Raw genomic sequence first — 22,537 nt, forward strand, 5'->3', positions numbered from 1 at the left:
CAATGGACCAACTCCCCTCTCGCCATTGGTTATTTTCAAACTAACAAACAAATTTTAAAAAACGCAACGAGACTAACTTGTAATGCAACGCATTATAGAAATGTAGTGTGGTACAAAGTATAGATACTTCATGTAAAATGTAGTGCAGTAAAAGTAGAAAGTACCCACGTTTAACTCTACCTAAGTAAAGTACATTTACTTTAAAAATGTAAAGTACAGTAATGAAGTACTTGTATCGTACTTAGTTACATCCCACCACTGGGGATTCGATCCAGCAACCTTCTTGCTGAGAGGCAGCAGCTCTACCAACTGCATCGCCATGTCACCCATTATTCATATCATCTTTATCTAAACTTGTCCCAAACTTTTTGAAGCATTTGTTTCAACCCTTGAAGCTTAAGTACCTGCACATGCACAGTTGTGGGTTTGTTTCGTGTATTTTGTTGCCTGGGGGAGCTAAGAGAGCAGAGGGTGATCCACTACAAGTTTGCATACCTTAGCTGTCTAACTAGATCTGTTCATGCTGGTTTCCCCTTTGAGCATCAGCATTAGCCAGCATCCAGTTATGTAACCGTAAATAGGTGTATCAGAGAGAAATGTTGCTTTATTCATATTTATTTTATATATCTTACGTCATCTGTGTAGCTCTTAAGAGAAGAAACAACAGAGAGATTGTGGAGGTATTCACTTTAAAGGCTAGGGACAAACATCATAACTGAACACTTGCGGGGTTTACATGCATGTTGAATTATGTTAAGAAGAATTAAGATGAAGAAGAAGTTGAATTATGTTCCTCTCAGAAAGACAGAAAACGGTCACAATTTGCGCTTTGTTTCTCTCTATCCACCCCCACTGTTTCAGTCTAGCAGTCAAAATAATTATGCTTCTTAAAATAAATAGAAAATATTTCTGCAAAATGAATTTATAGTATTTGTGAAGTGGCTGTTTCCCATCTCCCTCATTGTCCTCCTAACCAAACCCCCTTACCTTCCCATTCCCTGTCTTGCTCATGAATGTCACCTCTACTGATGGTGGCTGCTGGAATACATACACGCGCGCGCACATGCATCCCCTCACTCTGGCTTCGGATGGGAGGAGGAAGAGAGAGAGAGAGAGAGAGAGAGAGATGGAGAGAAAAAAAATGAGCTGTAGGGGAGGCAGGGGGGATTGATGAGGACTGTGGGAAAAGGAGTGTGCCATCCGGAGGCAGAAGAGGAACCTCTGTCTGTGTGTGTCCATGTCTCCGCTCTGTTCCCGGCTGTGTTCCGACAAACACTGTCAGCGTCCCGCCTGCTGTTCCACCTCTGGATTTAACTCAGCTGGATTACAGCTCCAACTCTCCGCTCTGCCTGGGTTAAATGGGAGGCAAAGTTGGACCTCTGTGGACTGCACGATGGGCAACAAACAGTTTGGGCTTTCTTGCTCTTTTAAGAGTTTCCTAGCATTCAAGATGATCTCACTTTTCTTCAGAAAAACTGTTTTTATATGTAGTATAATTTGAGCTTTGTTCCTTTGCTATTGTCTGTTGGAAGTAGTTATTTTGCATGACGGTATTTTAAACTCGAGGTTCGTTTTGATGGGGACAATGAGCGGGGAAGAGGGTTAGGAATGTGTCTCTGTCTTCACCTTACAAAAGACGTTTGTTCTAACTGTGATCTCAGACTAAAAGGCAAAATGTGACTGTAGCAGATCATCCTGCACCCAGTTTGGTTCAGATTTTTTTTTATTTTTGGCCTGAGTGGAGGCTTTACAGAGGACTACATCTGAACTTGCATCTCTTCCAGATCTGCTCTCTCGAAGGGAACCATCAAGCTAAACTCTTCCCTGTTAACCCACTTAGTAGCCTGGTCTCCCCAGGGGGGCTTCTTTAAAACATCTGTCCTACTCTAGTTTTAATTCTTTTAAGGGAAGCAAAAAAGACCAACCAGTAAAGGGGGTACAAAGAAGTATAACACCCCCCCTCCCGAAGGTGTGAGGGGGGAGAAGATGGCAGCTCTTGCCAGCTCCCTCATCAGACAGAAACGGGCGGTCAAGGACGACCAAACCAACCGACCGGTCGCCAACAAGCGCAGGCCCTGTCCCAAGAGCAACAAGTCCCTGTGCCAAAAACAGATCCTGGTCCTGATCTCCAAAGTTCGACTATGCGGGGGTCGGAAAACCAGGAACGACAAAAGGCCAGGTGATTCACTTCTGTTGTTTTGCTGTTTTCGTCTGTCCTGATTCATGCTCTTTTTGTTTAAATACTGAGATATTGTCTAAGCGATATAATCAAAACTTTACAGTGGATTTTTAAAGTAAATTTATGCAGCTTGTTCTGTCATTTCCAAAAGGTCTATTTAATGAATCAAAATGTTGGTTCTTTTAAACTTGAAGCAACACAAATGTGCTTTAAACTTTATAACCCACTGCATCAAGAGTAAGACATTACACCGTAAATATTTTATACCTCAAAGTTGCTCAAAAGTTTGAAAGATTTCCTACATGAGCATATAGCTTTTAATTGCAGCTGACCCAATGATGACTTTCCTAACACCAATTGGTTATTGCCAGCTGCAAAATGTGAAAGAGTGGTAGTGATTTTGCTTGTGTCTGTAAATGTTTGTTTCTTTATAGAGTTAGCAAAGAATTTTGTAAATTATTGGAAGAATTTCAGTGAATTTCTCAGAATTTTTTTATTGGATATACATCTAAAGAAGATTACTTTTTAAAGCCAACCTATTTCAAGATGGTCACCACACCCAACTGACCCTTATATGCCCAAACAATATTATAGTGAAGTCATTTTGACAAACGTTGATCTAAAATTTAGTGCTTATCTGAGAATCATCTCCAGCACATACTTTTACTGCTACACATTGCATAAAAAGTTTAGTTTAAGACTTTGGCATCAACTGTTGGACTCAGCCCCGTTTGTTGCAAAATATCATTTTACTCGGTAGATATGTATCTACAACTGACAAACTTTTTGCCAACTTCTTCTTCTTTTGGCTTTTCCGTCTTCACGGGTCGCCACAAAGAGCCATCTTCCTCCATCTCTGTCCTCTGTCCTCACTTCAACTACCACCATGTCCTTTCTAACTGCATCCATATGTCTTCTCTTTGGCCTTCCTCTTTGTCTTTTTCCTGGTAGCTGCATTTCTAACATCCTTCTACCAATATACCCACTGTCCCTCCTCTGGACATGTCCAAACCACTGTCCCTCCTCTGGACATGTCCAAACCATCTCAGTCTGGTCTCTCGAACTTTATCTCCCAGTTGTTCAACCTGTGCTGTACCTCTGATGATCTCATTCCTAATCGTATCCATCCTTGTCACTCCTAAGGAGAACCTCAACATCTTCATTTCTCCCACTTCCAGTTCTTCCTCCTGTCTTTTTGTTCATGTCTCTGTCTCCAGACCATACAAAATAGCTGGTCTCACCACCGTCTTGTAAGCTTTTCCTTTGACCTTTGCTGACACCCTTTTGTCACAAATAACTCCTGAAACTTTTCTCCATCCACTCCATCCTGCCTGGACTCTCTTTTTCACCTCTTTACCACATCTCCCATTTTCCTGGACAGTGGACCCCAAGTGCTTGAAGTCCTGCACCTTTGTGACCTCTGCTCCTTGTAGCCTCACTGTTCCACCAGCCTCCCTCTCATTCACACACATGTACTGTGTCTTACTATGGCTTACTTTTATTCCTCTTCTTTCAAGTGCATACCTCTACCTCTCCACATTTTCTTCCACCTGTTCCCTGTTCTCACCATCTGCAAACATCATAGTCCATGCAGATTCCTGCCTGACCTCATCTGTTGGTCGGTCCATCACCAGAGCAAACAAGAAGGGGCTCAGAGCCAATCCTTGATGCACTCCCTCCTTCACCTTGAAGCTATCTGTCACTATTACAGCACATCTCACCACTGTCCTGCTGTCCTTATACATGGCCTGCACCAGTCTAACATACTTCTCTGCCCCTCGAGATTTCCTCATGCACTACCACAGTTCCTTTCTAGACACTCTGTCATATGATTTTCTAAATCCACAAAGACACAATGGAGTTCTTTCTGACCCTCTCTGTACTTCTCCATCAGCATCCTCAAAGCAAAGATGGTGTCTGTGGTGCTCTTTCTTGGCATGAAACCATACTGCTGCTCACAGTCACCTCTCGTTTACATCTAGTTTCCACAACTCTCTCTCCGAGATCTTCATCATGTGACGCATCAACTTAATTCCCCTGTAAGTGCTACAACTCTGTGCATCACTCTTGTTCTTAAAAAAAATGGGCACCAGCACACGTCTTCTCTATTCCTCAGACATTTTTCTCACCCTCAAATATGCCATTGAATATTTGAGTCAAAAACCTCACTGTCATCTCTCCAAGACATTTCCAATCCTCAACTGGTATGTCATCAGGTCCTACTGCCTTCCCCGTCTTCATTCTTTTCAGAGCTTTATGGACTGCACCTTAGCCAACACAAAATGGCAATAAGTCTGTCTATTGTACCGCCACTGAGCTCAACTTTGATGTGGTAGTAGCTGACAGTCATTCTCAGCACAATCTGAATGCTTCTTGCAAGATTTTGTAATCTTGCATGAGTTTGCTCATAGTATTTACAAGGTTTGACCAAAATGGCTATTACTTTATTCCTCCTCACCTTAAGATGATCTTAGTCTAAAACTCAGGCATAAAAGAAGGCGAACAATAAAGGCAACTTTAATTTATTGTTAACATTTGTTGCTAATAGCTTTTCCTTTTTAAAAAAAATTTGATTATCTGCCTCCATAATGCAAAATTAAAATATGTTTGATTGTGAAGGTAGCAAAGGTTGCTGAAAGAATCATTTTCATTTGGAGCGAGGAGATGCAACACTGTACTGTATTTATATGGTTTTGTAGGTCTGGCTATTTCCTTCTTACTGCTTCTTCAGTTAACTTTGCGATGCTGCTTAAAAACATGTTACCCGATCAACTCTTATTCTCTTGATAAAGAAGAGCGTAAATCATGCACTCATTTGTCTTGCTAACCCAACACCACAGGTTTGTTGATGCTGTATAGGGAGAAAAAAACAACTAGTTTAGTTGTCTTCTGAAAGACATTTATTGTATCCGTTACAGCTGAACCCAGACAATCCCTAGGTTTTATAAAACCGACTGTTTACATAATAATACCAGCTGTCTGGCTGGTGTTGCACTGCCAAGTTGGGGGTGGAGTGGGGGTGGGTGATGACTATGCACAGGAATCAAACAGCTATAAGATCAATCATAGTTAATGTGATATCCTTATGGTTCCATAAAAAGGTAAATACTGTTCGTCCTGAGAAGTCTCTTTCCTTGTGTGAGCTGCATGCTTTGAAATTGGCGCAATGATGTGGAGAAAGACTCAAAATATATTTGAATTTGTAAAAAGTTTGTGTACTGAATTATGAGAAAATGTTTAGTTTTTTTAACAGTGCATTGTGGCATTTGTTCATTTTCTAAAACCCTTTATTTAAATTACATTTAATATTCCTGTTCACAGTTTACTGGAACACTTCAGAGCATCTGAAGTGGACTGTGGAAATGGAATGAACAAATAGTATCCTACCTGTTATAGATAGCTCTTTAAACAGGTTTTGTTTGGAGACAGATTTTAAATAATGACCAGAATGAAGTGCTAACTAGTTAGTCCAAGTTGCCCAAAACCTTTGAGACTGGAGTTGTTGGAAGATGGTTGTTTTCTGCTCTGACTAGCCATTAGCTCTTTAGTTCCATCAGAATTAAACTTTGTTTTAAACTGTTCAGTTAAAAACAATGAATAACAAATAAGTGGCACTCTAAAGGCTCCCACATACTTGAGCGTACTTCACTCTGCAGAGGTCCACGTGTACCCAACTAGACTCAATGCGGACTCGAAAAGGACATCTGCAAGCCATGTCCACGCAAAGATCAATTTTTACGACCGCGTACACGTACTCTGTGTCGCACAATAAACTGCCCGGCGACGGACAGTTTTGTTTGTGACACCAATGTATTAAATTCCCCTTCTTCATCCCTGATCTGGTTTAATGACCTTTTGCTTTGTTTTGTTTTTTGCCAAGAGACAAGCGATGTCTTCCTCCTCGTCCGTTGACGTAATGACTGAAATTGTGAGAAATGAAGGAATTTGTCATGAGAGAAATAAAATCAGGTCCAGCGTGGCTGCGGGAGGGTCTGGAGATTTCCTGGTGGGCTGGTCTGATGTGTGGGCTGCAGGGCCAGTGCTCCCTGTTTATTTGTATTTTTAAAACTTTGTATTAACAACATATAAATGCAGAACACCGCTGCTCCTGGGCTGCCAGCTGCCTCTACCCAGGGATGCCGGCAGCTCTCGTTTTGTTTTGTTTTTTGCAACCTGTCAATCAATCCAGTAGGCGTGTCAGCAAATGACCAATCGGCAATCTCAATTTGTCCCAAAGGTAAACGCCTCTTGCCTGCAGAGCTGGGCTGCAGCTCATCAGGGTGTATGCTCAAGTATGAAGACTCAACTGTCTGCGTACAGTTCGCGCAGAGTCCGCGCGGCTCATGGAGTACACACAGTACGCCCGAGTATGTGGGAGCCTTTAGGCTGCTCACATGCTAGTTTTAAAACAAATGTATATCACACATGATGGCTTTAACATCCGTGTTAACAGATCTTGCACCATCTTTGTTTGTGTAAGGTGATGGGAGAGGTGTCTTCTCTCAAATAATTCTTTTATTTTATATTGATCTAGGGTGTCTTCATACAGTTATGTTAGCTGTATTCATATATCTTGTATTGGTACAAATATCTGCGATCCGACTTCGGAATAAGCGGAAGATAATGGATGGATGGTACAAATATAGTTTCTATTTGTTTTTGTTTATTTACTTATGATTTAGAAAATATGTTGTCAAACAACTTTACTGAGTTTTGTTGTTTCAATTTAAAACCAATATTATGAATAATATAATTGAATGTTTTATCAGCAAATACTAGACCTTTAATGCATAATTTTCAATACATTTAAATGTTTCTGAACCGATCAAACTTGCTAAGATTGCTTTAGTTTCCAAATATTATCCTGGGAGTAATTCAAGATTAATATGTTACTTTAGTAAGGTAGTAATATTCGATTAGAAGTAATATAATTTTACGTTTAAACACAGTTGTAGGCTAACAAATAAAAGAGTCTAGTCAAGAGGTGGATGTTATTAAGAATAAGGAAATAAGACAATTTAGGCTTAAACAATAACAACAAATATTTAAGTTGTTAATAAAAGGAAAACAATATTATTGGAAATGCAGCAGCTTTCATGAGATACATAAAATATATAAAGTTAAAAAAAAATGTTTGAAAAATGCTTAGAGATGAGGGACCAGTTTTCCACATTATACAACACAAGCACACGTCCTCTGCAATATGTTTAACAGTTTGTCATTTGCACAAGCTAATACCTTCATGCCAGGGAATATTTCTGATATTTGGTCTGTGCTGCAAGATCCTGACAGGATTTTAGATTCTCCATTTTATCAGCCAACACCGTGAAATGGGGGCAATAGCCTGTGTCTGTTAGCAAAATATCTAATGATCTACAGGGTGAATTTTAATGAAGATCTTAAAAATTACTGGATGTGCATCTAGAACTGATTAATGTTTGAAGTCAGTTCAATTCAAAATGGCTGCCACACCTGAGCAACTTTATAAAACACACAAATGGATCAAATTGATCCAGTTTTTCACATATTACTCCAAATGTTGGCATGACTGTTGTAAGAGTCATTCCTAACACATACAGTGAGCATCAATAAATCATTTTAGAGATTTATTTAAAACTGTGGCATTAGGGAGGGGGTGGTGGTGCGGAGGTTAGAGAAGATGGGCCTGTGATTGGAAGATCGCTGGTTCAACTCCCCGGTACAGACAACATCCAAAAAAAAAAAAGTAGGTGGGATTGGTGAAGCACACACACCTGTCTCCATCCTCATTTGCCTCACTCTGAGCCCTTGAGCAAGGTCCTCAACCCCCACATCTGCTTCCCCGGGTGCCCTAGATAGCAGCTCTCTGCTCCACACAGAGGGCTGTGGTAGCTCGGTGGTCTGTGGATGTGACAGGAAGGGTGTCCGGCATAAAAAAATTAAAAAATTTGCCAAGTCTTCATGCGACTTAGTTTGCTGTGGCAACCTCTGATGAAGGGAGCAGCCAAAATAAAAATAAAAAATAAAAATGTGGTATTAACTGTTGGTGTCAACCCTGGCTGGCTGTTAGCACAATATCTCATGAAGCACTTGATGGATTTTACTGAAACTCTCAGATTGTAATCAGACAATGCACATCTACAAGTTATAAATGTTCAGATTTAAATGAATTTAAGGTGACTGCCACAGTTAATTAACGTTGGCAAACACAAACATGGCTGTAACTCAGAAAACGCTGCAGAAATTGAGCTTAGATTTGGTGTGACAACAGCATCATACACTTTGAATGATAACAGATCACATACGATCTATGTGACTTTGACATGCAATGCAGTGAGAGTTATGCTGTCCTTCAAGGAATGCTGAATTACTTTTCTGTTGTTTTGTTTTAAGGAGGAGAATATCACCCATCTTAGTGTTTCTTTATGTTTAACTGCCATTAAACTATGAGTTTCTACAATACTAATAGTAAGAGAGACAAACATAAACTCTGCTGTACCCACACCTAGTACAAATTGTGGACAAAATGAGACCAATGACAGAACAGCCTAATTTTCCTTTACCTTTGTCCTCCCCATCACCCTCCTCCGTGGGCCCTGCCCAATCCCTTAACTTCCCACAGATCCTTTGAAGTGTTGGCCCTTCCACCATCAGCGCTCTGCACTGTTGCCCTCTTTTCAGATCAATTCAGCTCATTAATGTATAGTGATTAATCAATAATCCACCTCTTGCTTTGTTCAAGGTGGAATCTGACTTGAAAAGGAAGAGGAAGGGCTACGGTTTCACCTTCAGTATCTTTCTTTAAGTTAAAACTGACAAGAACTCTGTTAGAATACACATAAATGTAGGGTGAGGAAACCTTTGCAGCAATTTAGAGAAATAATCTCATGAAAAAATAGCAACACTAACAGCTGTCTTGTGAATGCATGGCATAGCACAAACATGCTTATCCCGTGGCAATGGTGCACCTTTTGGTATGAAGGTGCAGTAGTATGTTGGAGGTGTAAGCATCCACTGGGGCAGGGGTCAGACTGTTGGGAGCACAAACAGAGGCCCCGGCCGGCAGGCAGCAGACTGAGTTACAAGGAGAGATCCAGCAAAGGATGGCATTAAGCTGACCCCAAGAGATCAGGGCAGCAAACTCGCTTACTCAACAACACCTGATCAGACAATGCAGTGTTATGTAGCTGCTCATTGGAACTTTACTGGCTGTGACAGGGGTCAGAGAGAGGGAGGAAGACAGGGAGGAAGGCTCAGAGGCAGCTATCATGTGCAGGAAAACACAAGCTTGAAGAGAGAAATGTTGCTGATGTTGAAGAGAACGAGGGGAGGCTTTCAAAGGAGGGTTTGAAGCAGATCAAACCCTCCAGAGGAGATGTCTTTAGAAATTTAAATAGGTTGTGTTTTAGTTGTTTCGTTGTGTTGTATGAAGTGAGCAACGGGAGTCTCGGTAAATCCAAAACATTACCACGAAAAAAACATCAGTCAGTTGCATTTTTCTTAGTCAGTTTGAGATTATAGATGGATTATAGATGAGCTAAACAAAAGCTATGCAGGATTATTCAAATTGTAATTCAGAACTTCTGCAGATGGCAGGATTGTGAGTTCATTGTGAGCTGCATGAGATCAGCAGCATGGATAATCAGCAGCATATGTAAGTCACATGTTACCAATTGAAGTGGCATTACTGTTATTATCTTATTTTTTTCACAGTGATTATTCTGGTTAGGGATTCATGAGTCTAACATCCTCAGGGTAGAAGCTGTTCCTCAGTCTAGTGGTTCTACACTTAATGCTCCTCAACCTCTTGCCTGAGGGGAGTGGGGCAAAAAGTGTTTGTGCTGGGTGAGTGGGGTCCTTCATGATCCAGAGGTGTAGATGTCTGTGATGGTGGGGAGGCTGACTCCAACAGACTTCTGTGCAGCCTTCACCACTCTCTGCAAAGCTTTTTTTTCCTGCAGCTGTGCAGCCTCCATGCCACACGTTGATGCTGGAGCACAGGATGCTCTCCACTGCACACCTGTGGTGAGCGTGGAGGTGAGGACTGAGCTTCCCAGATCAGCTCGTCTCAGCTGCCTGAGGAAGTAGAGTCTCCAATGAGCTTTCTTGATCAGACTGGTGGTGGTGTTGCTCCAGCTGAGGTTGTCACTCAGGTGCACACCCAAGTATTTGTAGCTGTAGAGTAGACCATTTCCACCGCAGATCCTCCCATGTTTGAGTGGGGGGTGGCGGTGTTTGTTCATGTACCACATGTGATGCGATTGATGATAAACTTGACTTGAACTTGAATTTCCACACAATATCCACAATCCTTCATTGGTCTTGGGTGGAAACCTGGTGTTGGATCAGATCTTTTAAGAAATATAAAGAAAATAAAGTATATTTATCATTCATGTAGCAAAACGCTGCATTTATATCTCTCAAGAGTTGTCACCTACTTATGAGCCTGACAGTGGTTCGTTCCATTGAACCCTGATACGTGGATTATGCTTAAATACCCTTAAATAATTGTTAAACTTTTATGAATATTTAATTTTGAGTGGGTTTATATGTTTTTTATCTTTTTGTGAATAATAAAAAAAAAAGTTTATGTTCCAAGTAACATGACCGCGTGACCCGAAAGCTAAATCAAATACTTGAAAATTAGCATGGGAGGGGGTGGAGAATAACGTATAGTGCTCCTGCTAGATTCTGAAACTTACCTGTAAACATAGTAATGGATTTTTAATTTTCATTTCAATAAACAACAGTACATTTGATTGTATTTTAAGCGACCCACCCCAAAAATTGTTCTTAAAAATCTCCCAGATTAATATTTTTGACGAAGTGTCTGATTGCTGTTGAACTCATGCCATCAAGTCCCTCTGAGTTTTGGCTTTAAACAACCTTTTTCATCCAAAGAAATCTACAACATCAGGAACCAGATGTTGCTGATGAGGACGTGGATACAGCTGTTTGGGTACAGAAGCGGATGATCCAGTTTATCTCTTAAATTTTGTCCAAGATGTGCTCAACAACCTTAAATCCTAATCTGAAAACAACTTACAAGTTTCTCATACAAATTAAAACCTACCAGAGTTCTTTAATTCCTACCAGGCCAAATGGTGTTTACACAAAGAGCTTCCTTTTGCTTTCCATCGTCTCGTAGTTCCCACCTCTACCTCCCACACGCACCTGCTAAATTAAATCAGTGGGTGCTTTGATTAAAGCTGACAGTGGTAGATTGAATTTACCTCTAATGCGGGAAAGACTGTGAGGATGGAGGACGCTTGTAGAGGTAATAAAGAGAGGACAAGACGAAGGAAGTGTAAAGTGAGAGAAGAAAAGGCTCATAAATGGAGGATACACTGCAAGGAGAAAGGTGTGGGAGGTCAAAAGATTTTTTTTTTTTACACAAATTGAAAGTTTCAAAAAAACAAAAGTTATATTTCACTTTGTTCGATTTAAAGCTGATTTGACTTGGGTTTCTGAGGATTTACTTAATGATAGTAGCAACTGAAAGGCGCAACTCCAAGTCCAGAGAATTATTTAACAGTTTATTTTTACAATGTGAAAATAATAATAGTTGGCTACAACCTGGGTGGGAGGGACTGGAACCCTAGAGAGCAAGGACACCAGTTAATAAATGGTAAATGGACTGTACTTATATAGTGCCTTTCTACCTTATTTCAAGATACTCAAAGCGCTTTACACTACAATCTGTGTCCTCATGTACCCATCCACACAGCACTCTACTAGATCTCTACAAAGCTAATTGAACAATTCATACTAAAGAGACTAATCAGAGCTTTATCACATTCAAACACCAATGGGACACACATCGGAGGCTATGAGGGGTTCAGTGTCTTTCCCAGGGACACTTCGGCATGTGACTGCTGGTGGATTCGTCCTCCAACTCTTGCATTGGAGGACGACTGGTCTAACCACTCAGCCACAGCCGCCCATTAAGCTTAAATAAGGTGGCTTGAGTTTTTGAGGATGGTTCAGAATATACAGTAGTTATTCTCTTACTGTAGAGGGGAATAGATTCTCACAGGGGTGAGGGTCCAATGATTCCAGTAGTTGTAACGAGGAGGTCCCAGAAAGGTTGCATGGATCAGTAGGCAGGTGGTGGAACGCGAGGAAAAACTGGAAAAAGCACTAGAAGGTTCACAATGAAAACGGGGAGGTCCAGAGCACAGGAGTAGAAGCTGAAACACGCAGGAACAAGGTTTTAAACTTTACAAAACTCAAGGAATATAAATGTGGCCAGGAACACCACTACCAGTGGGCAGATAATCACCAGCGTTGGAGTGAAGTCATCAGCTGCCATTTATAGTGCTACAGCTCATGGATAATTTTCATTCATTCAACCTTTATTTAGACAGGTTAATCCCATTGAGCCTCGGGGACTCATTCACAAGAGAGACCTGATTTTAACAAAGAATGATGACAACAGTAGACAACAAAGACAACAATAGACAATCATAAAGGATGCATTCAAGTTGAGATTTTTTTTTTTTTTAACAAATGAAAATAAAATGGCATTTAAAAGAAAATGTAACAAAAATAACAGCTAGATTGTAGAAAACTAAAAACAAGAACATGTCTACATTGGTTTTTGCCAGGAACTTAGCAGATGTTTGAAACCACTTAGAGAGGTCAAGGTCGAGAGCTTCAGATCTTTTTGCAAGATACTCAAGGAGACAGGAGCGGAGTAGTGGTAATAATGGGACTACAGTGGTAATAATGGTCCACCGATGTGAGCTTGTTGGCGCCATCTAGAGGTGGAGAGCTGTAGGGAAGAAACTGGAACTCCTACAATGTTTCTGTTTCACTTGGAAAAAACTAATTGGTGTTGTCATCTAATTCTTTATTAAATTTCCATCACATCCAACTCTTTCTGGCAGTGTGGTAATGGTGGAATCGAGAAGTAAACAAGCACAGTTTTCTTTTGTGGCATTTATTAAACAAAAGAAAGGAAATAAGAAAATAAAGAAACAAGAATAATATAACTGTGGTTCGGATTACAGGGCTCTGAGAAAGTTGTGGCCCGTGACATACAAAAACAAGAATTGTATATCTTCTAAGGCTCCTGATCCACCCAAGCCCTAACCCACAAGCCAATCAGGTTCTAGGAACCATTCGTGGGCGGGGCCTGTCTGCATCAGCAGCCAGTGGCTGAAGCCTCCCACACTGCCTAGAACTGGAGTGACAGCAATAAGAATAAGAAAGGAGAGCACGTGATACTTGTGAAACTGGTTTCACAAGTATCACATGCCCTTGACATCATAACAAAATGTATTGTTCTTAAAACATACATGAAACACACTATATCACGTATGGTCAAATAATAAAATTCCTTCAAAGGCAGTTTAATAATGCACTTTCTAAATCCAAACAACCTGCAAGACCTCAGCATATTTATGAGAGATTTAACAGTTAAAACCTGTTATTTATATGATAGTTTTTGGATTATTCAAAGAACTCAAGTCAGGAGATTGTGAACATCAACAAGGATCTGGCAGTTGTTGTCCCATCAATCTGGGAATGTTTTCAATGGTTTTTTTTGTTGTTGTTTTTTTTGTACATAGAATATGTTCATTATACTCTATAACTTGAGAGCTGCGTCTGAAGCCAGTTACTGTCCTGTAACAGTTTGAAACAAGTTGGCAACTGAAAGTTGTGAGAAAATCAATGCATTTTCTGTTGCTGTCCCACCAATTTCTGAACGGGACTAGCCAAGAGTTTGCAACGCTGTTTCTGAAGCCTCAAATGTCTGACAAAAGCAGAACTCCCATGCATGTGTCAAAATACACTTCAAGTTGTCTAAAATTACAGAAACTACTTTGAAAAGGCGTTAGAAATAAAAAGATGTCACAAACAATATTTGAACATGTTCAGATTTTAAGTTACAAGGTTACATTCAACTGCGATTCACGAGAAATGTAGGACCTCCAAAAATGTTTACAGGATCTGAACTGAACCCAAGTTTTGGACAACAATGCCATTTTAACAGAAAACTAATGAGCTGAATGAGTTTTATTTTTTTCCAAAAACACAGCCTTAAATCAACAACATAATATCTTTAAGAGAAAACAAAAATCCTGATAAAATGACCTGAACCTGGGAGACAGGCTGTGGTGGGACCATTCTTCTAAAGGTATTTTCTTGTATAGCAATTTTCTGTCCATGTGCATTTATCTCATTGTTCTAGCTCATCCTGACATTTTTATCTACCTAGTGCTAAAAAAGTGTCAAAACTATTTTAATAAAGCTTCATTTTAGATCATATGTAGCTAAAAAATCTTCAACGGCGTTCCTTCATGGTAAAAAACTGCCTTCAGGAATCCCATGTTTGTTTTACTTTGTATAGAAAAAAAGCACTCAGGGTTTAGATACTATCAAAGTACTTCATATTAAGTAAATCAATGCGAGTTCAAACTGAATCTTTTGTTGTCCGTCACTGTGTGGAGTTCACCGCTGTGATCACCACACTTTCTGACAGAGGTCTGAACCCTGTGGGAGCGCAGAGGATTCTTTTTGTTTGTTTGTTCTGCATATATTAAAGTGGCTATTTGTGTCCTTGCTGGAGGGTCCGAGGGAGGAAAGGGAAAAGGTAAAGCGAGAGTCATTGCAGATGTGCTCTTTTGCTTCTGCGTCGGTGCAGTTTATATGAAAGCAAGAGGTTGGATTTCAAAGTAAAGACCTAAAATATGTTCTGTAATGCAGCCGTGGAGCCTTGTGCTGCAGTTTGTCCCTGATTTGTTCTTGCCATAATGCTAATGAGGCACATATGTGGTTATTGAATGTGTGTCAGAGATTCAGTGTGAGTCCTGTTTGCTCCTGCTCATGTTTGACAGGCTCATATCAGCACCATTAATAAGCTGCAATAACTCCACCCCACTTCAGAGTCACATTCAGTGATTTAAGAGGCCGTCAGTTCGTATGAAGAGGTCATTTTGAAGCAGCCAGTGATGCATTTTTGTTGCTTCTTCATCTTCCATCCATCTTTCTTCCTCCTTCTGCCTCTGTTTAGAGCTTGTCACATCGCGTCTTTATATCCCTTCACCTTTGCCATTTCTGTCCTTCTCTCTTTAATTTCAACACGGACATTGATCATTCTTCCAAGCTGTTAGCTGTAAGTGCATTCCTTGTCCTGCCTCTCCATTTTAACTTCCCATAAGGTTCATAATTACTAGCAGCACAGTAGAGCTCATGGCCCAATTGTGAAAAAAAAGAGACTGAATCAAACATGTTACAAGAGACAGACTCATTTTTCTTTGTGCAACATGCAGTAAAAATGGACATGCACTCAAACAAACAAGCAGCTCCATGAGAAGGAAGGGGAAAGTCAGAGATTCCTGCTAACTGTAGTGAACTAGACCTCCGACATCAATCTGTCTCTGAAGACCTTCAGGGGACAGGAACTGTTATTTCATTGATTTGAATCCAGAAATACAAATTATCTCATCAAGAGACTATTTAATTGTATCCTGAAATAATCAATTGAAAGAACACTTCTTTTTTATATTATCATTAACTATTTTACAATATCTTGATAATCAAAAGTGTGTTTAGTTCATACCATTTCTAATGTTGAAGTAAACCACTCATTTAAATCCACTGTGAAACAGTATTAATGATTTTTAAACCTCATTAGACTTCAATCATACAAGTTAAATGTCTATTTACAAAGTAAGTGTGCATTTTAATCTTCTGTCTGAATGAGGTGTGGATTTGTGGTCGGTCAAAAGTCAGAGAACAAGTTATGAGAACGAAGTGCCTAAATAAGAAACTGACACCTGCAAAGTCTTTCATTTCTTCAAAATATTTTCCTGTCTGTACTAACCGTTCTTAAAAACATTTCTGCTGTCTGTTGACTTCTAATAACCTCTGACATCAGTAAAACTCCACCCCTGCTGGTTGTGCTAACCAATCAGGAAGTACCAAATAACAGGAAGTGGATACCCTTTAAAAGTCAACACTTCTTTGAACTATTCAGTCTTCCTGGAACTTTCAGCCTTACTGGAAGACTCAGTCTTACTGGAGTCTTCCTGGAACTTAAAGTCTTAGGAGTCTTACTGGAAGACTCAGTCTTACGGCAAGCTGATGGAATGGGACCATGTGCCAAGGGTCCGTCCATTCCAGCGGAGTCACAGCACGCCTCGCTGTGAACTCACCCGGGCGTAATGCCTTACAACTTCTAATGAAGATTCCTTCTAAGGAAGCTTATTCTGTTGAACGGAGTACTTCGTCACAACTTCTGACAATTTCCAGCCACTCTGACCGGAGACGCTGAAAGAAGCGTGAAATGGACCTCTGTACCAGAGCTGATTTATCTTCTGCAAAGGTAACGAGTCGTCACACGCTTAGTGTACGGAGGGCTGAGCTGGGGTCGGAGGAAGGGTGCCATTTCTGGTCAACACATTTTCCTTCATCCATCTAAATTCTCCTCTTTAAATCTAAATCTATTCCTTCTCTTTAAACTTCTATAATAATAATAATGTCATCACAATGTCAGCACTGTATGTTTCCATACAATGGCGAAATTAGTCTCTGCATTTAACCCATCCACCACCAGGTGGTGCAGTGGGCAGCTATTGAAAGCGCCCGGGGGACATTTTGGGGATGAGACGTGCTGCCCAGAGACGCCACGTGATGTGCAGTGGCTGGGGATCGAACCTGGGACTTTCGGGTCCCAAGCCGGCTGCCCTGCCTCTACACCATCTCGGCCCCCATATATTCGCCAGTAAATCAAGCTAGATGCCTTCAGAGATGAATTATTCTCCATCAGTAATCTTCTGTTGTCTTGTTATTTGAACTTGCTAAGTTTATTAATCAGAAACAGATCAGCAAATCAAGTGTACATGTTTTGATGTTAAATTTTGATTCTGTTAAATAAATGACCACATTTATTCTGATGGGTCAAAGATAAAATGGCGTCTCATGTCACTAATTATACACTCTACTCTCAAGTTATCTTGGCCACATGGCAGAAATTTAACTTGAAAAAGAAATAATCCGTTGTTAATTAAACAATTAATATTCTTGTGCTTGAACTAGCCTTAAGAATAATTAATTAAGTAGGATGTCCACAGCAAAGCTGTCCCGACATCACTACATAACACACCGAGGAAAGCCCCGGTTGTTTGGTTCGGTCGAAGGAAAAGAGGAAGAGATGCCCTTGGCTGTGTAGTCATGCAGGCCTCCAGTAATTACCTCCAACCTTATCGAGAGGCGCTCGGTTACAGGGAGCCCAGCCTGCAAAAACACCAGGCTCAAATCAAGCCAGATAAATACATTAGTGTAATAATAACCAAGACAGAGCTGTACACTATACTGATTAGCGATAAAAACCCAACCACTGCTTATTTTTCAGAGCAATTACATTGCAGCAAGAGGTTTAAGTGTCCTTGATGGCAGCCGTGAGGCACGGAGTGATTAGATTGGGTTCTTATGTGCGCTGACCTCATTTACACAGAGACACACATAATTGCAGCGCGAACGATCGTACCGGAGGCCCAGGCTCTGCTCTCCCCCAGGTGATTTTCCACAAGATCATCAATGCAGAATGTAATTTTGATGAGGGGCATCCCTGTTCTAAACCCGGCAGCGGTTTCTGCTGGGATTTGACTCAAGCTCAATTTAATAAACACAACACTCTCGCGACTCTGATCTCTCATGGGTTAAAAGAAAAAACTCACAGTGGTTTTATCTCTTGGTAAATTTTAAATGCAGATGGCTAAGTTTATAGTCGATTAAGCATGTGTGACTAATGTAGCGTTCACATTAACATAATACCTTTTGAAGCAAATGTTTTTTATTTTAATGTTACATCACCTACAGCACTTTTCCCTCTCCTATCATTTGCTGTACTGTTTGTTGGCTAAAACCCCTATTTTCCCTCAAGTGTGAAGCGGTCACTTGGACGAGGAGTGGCTGATGAGTCAACGTATTTGTCGGCTGTGATGACAACACCTGTGTGCGAATGTACATAAAGCATGCAGAGAGCTCTCTTTGACCGACACTCCGCTGACCAGGATCAGCAAATGTTTTCTATCACTCAAAGCCCACACACGTCCCTGGAGAGATGAATGTAGTCACCCACACAAGACACTGCAGGGTAAATAGCTGCTTATTGTGTTTCTGGCAATGCCGTCCTTCCCCCAGAATGACCCCGTGGATCATTTGTTGGAACATGAGTTATCGAATTGAGGAAATGTGGCGTTTCTTGTGATCAGCTGCAACTGCACGTCATCCTTTAAAAGGACAGTTACGTTTTGTTGAAATAGAGTTAGGAAGATGCCATAAAAACAATCACTATCTTAGCTGCAGTAGATAGTGATCAGAGTGATTCAGTGTGGAGAAATAATGAAGAATCAAGCTAACAGCTGTAAATATCCTGATGCATGCTCAATAATCCAGGTAGAAACATCTAAAAAAAGTTAAATCTGGTCCTCTGGACATTCAAAAAATCAAAAAAAAAAAAACAAAGCAAATCAACAAAAAAATGTAGAAACGTTTCGTCTCTCATCCGAGAGACTTCCTCAGTCTGAGGAGCTGTATTCGGCTCAGTCTCTTAAATAGCACCGTCTCAGGGTGGATCAACCAGTTTTGCTGCTGACAACCAAAACCAGCTGATCACATGCTCAAGAAGGACCATCAGCATAACAATGGATCATTAGCACACTGATGGCTGTTTACTGTTCACAGAGGGCTGAGTGATACTAGCAATCACAGCATTGTAAGAGGGGGACAATTGAACCCGGAGGCCTCCACCCCTGTTTAATGATGGACGATTTCTTTTCACAACGATGGCCTCCTTTACTCCTCTCTCAAACCATCATTCCTCTCTGTCCAGGATGTGCACATCTTCATCCCTGAAAGAGTGACCGCTGGCCTGGAGATGAGTGTAGACCGCAGAGTCCTGGCCTGATGATGTTGATCTTCTGTGCTGGGCCATCCTTTTGGCCAGTGGCTGTTTAGTTTCCCCGATGTAAGACTGATCACAGCCCTCCTGACACTGAACAGCAAACACAACATTGCTCTGTTTGTGCCGGGGGACTGGATCTTTGGGATGAACCAGTCTTTGCCGTAATGTATTTTGGGGTTTAAAAGCCACTGGGACGTTATGTTTAGAATCGCAAATGGTTCCTGTAGTCTGCCCTCTTCCTTGCTGTTTTCTCAAACTCTCTAACTAGTTTGAGGCAATCCTGGCCAAAGTGGTTCAAAATATCCTGATGCATGCTCAATAATCCAGGTAGAAAAATCTAAAAAAAGTTAAATCTGGTCCTCTGGACATTCAAAAAAAACTCATCTCCAGGCCAGCGGTCACTCTTTCAGGGATGAAGATGTTCACATCCTGGACAGAGAGGAACGATGGTTTGAGAGAGGAGTAAAGGAGGCCATCTTTGTGAAAAGAAATCGTCCATCATTAAACAGGGGTGGAGACCCTCCGGGTTCAACTGTCCCCCTCTTACAATGCTGTGATTGCTAGTATCACTCAGCCCTCTGTGAACAGTAAACAGCCATCAGTGTGCTAATGACCCATTGTTATGCTGATGGTCCTTCTTGAGCATGTGATCAGCTGGTTTTGGTTGTCAGCAGCAAAACTGGTTGATCCACCCTGAGACGGTGCTATTCAAGAGACTGAGCTGAATACAGCTCCTCAGACTGAGGAAGTCTCTCGGATGAGAGACGAAACGTTTCTACATTTTTTTGTTGATTTGCTTTGTTTTTTTTGCAATGTCCAGAGGACCAGATTTAACTTTTTTTAGACTAACAGCTGTAAGCTACAGTATGTCATAAGGCTGCAACTTTTAACCACCAGCGGGCACAAAAGTGAGAAAATTGTTTAAAAAAATATTTAAAAAAGGATATTTTAACTTGGAATCTCACTGAAATAGTACTTCTGACACATTTGTGTAGATACGTAGTGTTATGGTAGAATAGTAATGTTACAATGAACACCAAAATCAAATTCCTCCCAAAGGTTACACACATACACACACACACACCACAGGGACACATAGAGACAAACAACCATTCACTCTCTCACTCACACCTACAGACAAATTAGAGTTACCAATCAGTCTAACATGCATGTGTTTGGTCTGTGGGAGGAAACCTACAAATGCACATAGAGAACATGCAAACTCCACCCAGAAAGACCCCCGGCCGGGATCGATGTGGCAACCTTCATGCTGAAAGGGGGCAGCTACCAACAGATCCACTGTGCCACCTGCAGCTGACAATCAATCAAAAACTAATGACATTTTGAACCACTGTCTTGCACAAGAGAAAATGTGTCAGCTAAAACAGTGGCTCCTCATCATAACTTCATGCAATGCCAGGCTCATTTAAGCTGCTTTAAAGATCTAAAGATCTATATAATATTTAAATTTGATTCAATTTATTTTTTTTATTTTGCACCAAGTCACAACAGAAGTCGTCTCAGGGCACTGAACAGAAACATTCATATATAAAAATAATAATAATTTATTATTTATCTGAGGAGCAGACTGCTTTGAGTTTAACTCCATCACAGAATTCTCATCTTGAGCAAGCACGAAGGTGACAGTGGAAAGTAAAAACTCCCTCATGAGGAAGAAACCTTTAGCAGAACCAGGCTCAGGACAAGTGGTCATCTGCTTCAACCGGCTGGGTTTGAGAGGAACAGGACGGAGGAACAAATACACAATGGCAGGTCAAGAATCACATTTTAAGATAGAAATAGTATCAGATGAAAACTATTCCATTTTAACAATATATTTTAAGATATGAGGTCAATTTGTCCTCTAGTTGTCTAAGCCAATCGTAGCATAACAATCCAACCCTAACTATAGGATTTATCAAAAAGGAAACTCTTAAGCCCAGTCTTACAAATGGACAATGTGTCAGCCTCATGGACAGAAACTGGAAGTTGGTTCCACAAGAGAGGAGCCTGATAACTGAAAGATCTTCCATTCTGCTCTTGGAAACTCTAGGAACCGCAAGTAAACCTGCAGTCGGAGAGAAAAATGCTCTGTTGGAAAAATATGGAACAACAAGATCTGTAATTAAGATGGAGCTAGGTTGTTGAGAGCTTTGTAGGTTAGAAGTAAGATTTTGAATTCATTTTTGGATTTGACAGGGAGCCAGTGGAGAGAAGCTAAAACTGGAAAGAGATGAGCTCTCCCACTAACTCCAGTTAAGACTCTGGCAGCAGCAATTTGGATCAACTGAAGACTTTTTAAAGAAGTATATGGAAACACAGATAATAAACCATTGCAATAGTCCAGTCTAGACATGACAAATGCATGAACCAGTTTTTCTGCATCATTTTTAGATGTTTCTCATTTTAGTGACATTACGCAGGTGGAGGTGGTTCTAGTAATGTTTTTAATGTGGGGGATAAAAGACATGTCCTGATCAAAAATAACACCAAGATTTTTAACATTAGAGCTGGAGGACAGATTAATGCCATCTAAGGAGGGAGAAGGACTGACAAACTGATTCCTCAGATGCTCAGGTCCAAAAACCAAAACCTCATAATTATAAATTGAATTGAAAAATCAAAATAATTGTCAATTTTCTATACAACAATGATGAAAATTTATTTCTGCTTACAACTTAATAAGGAAGTTTTTTCTTTAAATGTTGACACTAAAATTTTGAAGTATTTCCAAAAGTAAAAACAAAAACTTGGGCAAAATGTTTTCTGTAAAAAATCAATTACATAAATATGACATGATGTAATGGTGTTACAGTAATAAACAAGCAGTTTTCCACCACTCAAAATGAGCTGTAGAACCTACTTCAAGTACAGATCGGTAAACTAGACAACTGGATCTGCAAAATTATCCATTTATATTTAATTGTTATTGAATATAGAATAATAAATTAGTTTTGTTCATACAACTACTTCATATTTTTCTCTGTGAGTGCAAACATCCTCAAAGATCACAACACAAGACATTTGTGTAACCATCTTCATCCTCTGTTTGCCCCTCCAGAGCAGTCGAAGCTGTGCACACACTCATGATGCAAACACGAGACTTTTGCTCATGTAAACAAATCTGTGTGCTTTGCTAATCCAACCAGAGGTAGACTGCTGTCAGAGCGGATCACTGTCTGTCACTCGGCTCCTCTGAGGGCTTATATTAGGGGAGGAGGGATTGGGGTGATTTGTCTAACACTGTGTGCTCTTTCAACCAAACGGACACAAACCGTCACAATTATACCGTTTAAACACAAAAATATATTTACCAGTCACAGAAACTGTAACTCATAGAAAACAGTTGTACCCCCGTGCTCCTGCCTCCCAAAAGGCTTAACTATGGACTGATCTCAGTTTGAGATTAAAGTTTGGGATAATGTCATGGGCATTTACTGAGCATTGAACATCCAAAAGAAGAA

General features: G+C 40.5%; 1 protein-coding gene across 2 annotated transcripts in view; it reads left to right on the forward strand.

Moving 5' to 3' along the window:
• The first annotated feature begins 1,986 nt into the window (after window positions 1–1,986).
• Window positions 1,987–22,537, forward strand: part of fgf11b (fibroblast growth factor 11b) — a 62,767-nt gene continuing 42,216 nt past the window's right edge. The window contains exons 1-2 of one of the 2 annotated variants that reach the window (XM_037687476.1): window positions 1,987–2,179; window positions 5,907–5,924. In XM_037687476.1, coding sequence (XP_037543404.1) covers window positions 1,987–2,179; window positions 5,907–5,924 — 211 coding nt within the window. The remainder of the gene's footprint in view (window positions 2,180–5,906; window positions 5,925–22,537) is intronic. The other variant, XM_037687475.1, reaches the window with a different exon arrangement.

The sequence above is a fragment of the Nematolebias whitei genome, chromosome 14 (assembly GCF_014905685.2).
Source record: "Nematolebias whitei isolate Nwh7 chromosome 14, NemWhi1, whole genome shotgun sequence".
Taxonomy (NCBI): Eukaryota; Metazoa; Chordata; class Actinopteri; order Cyprinodontiformes; family Rivulidae; genus Nematolebias; species Nematolebias whitei.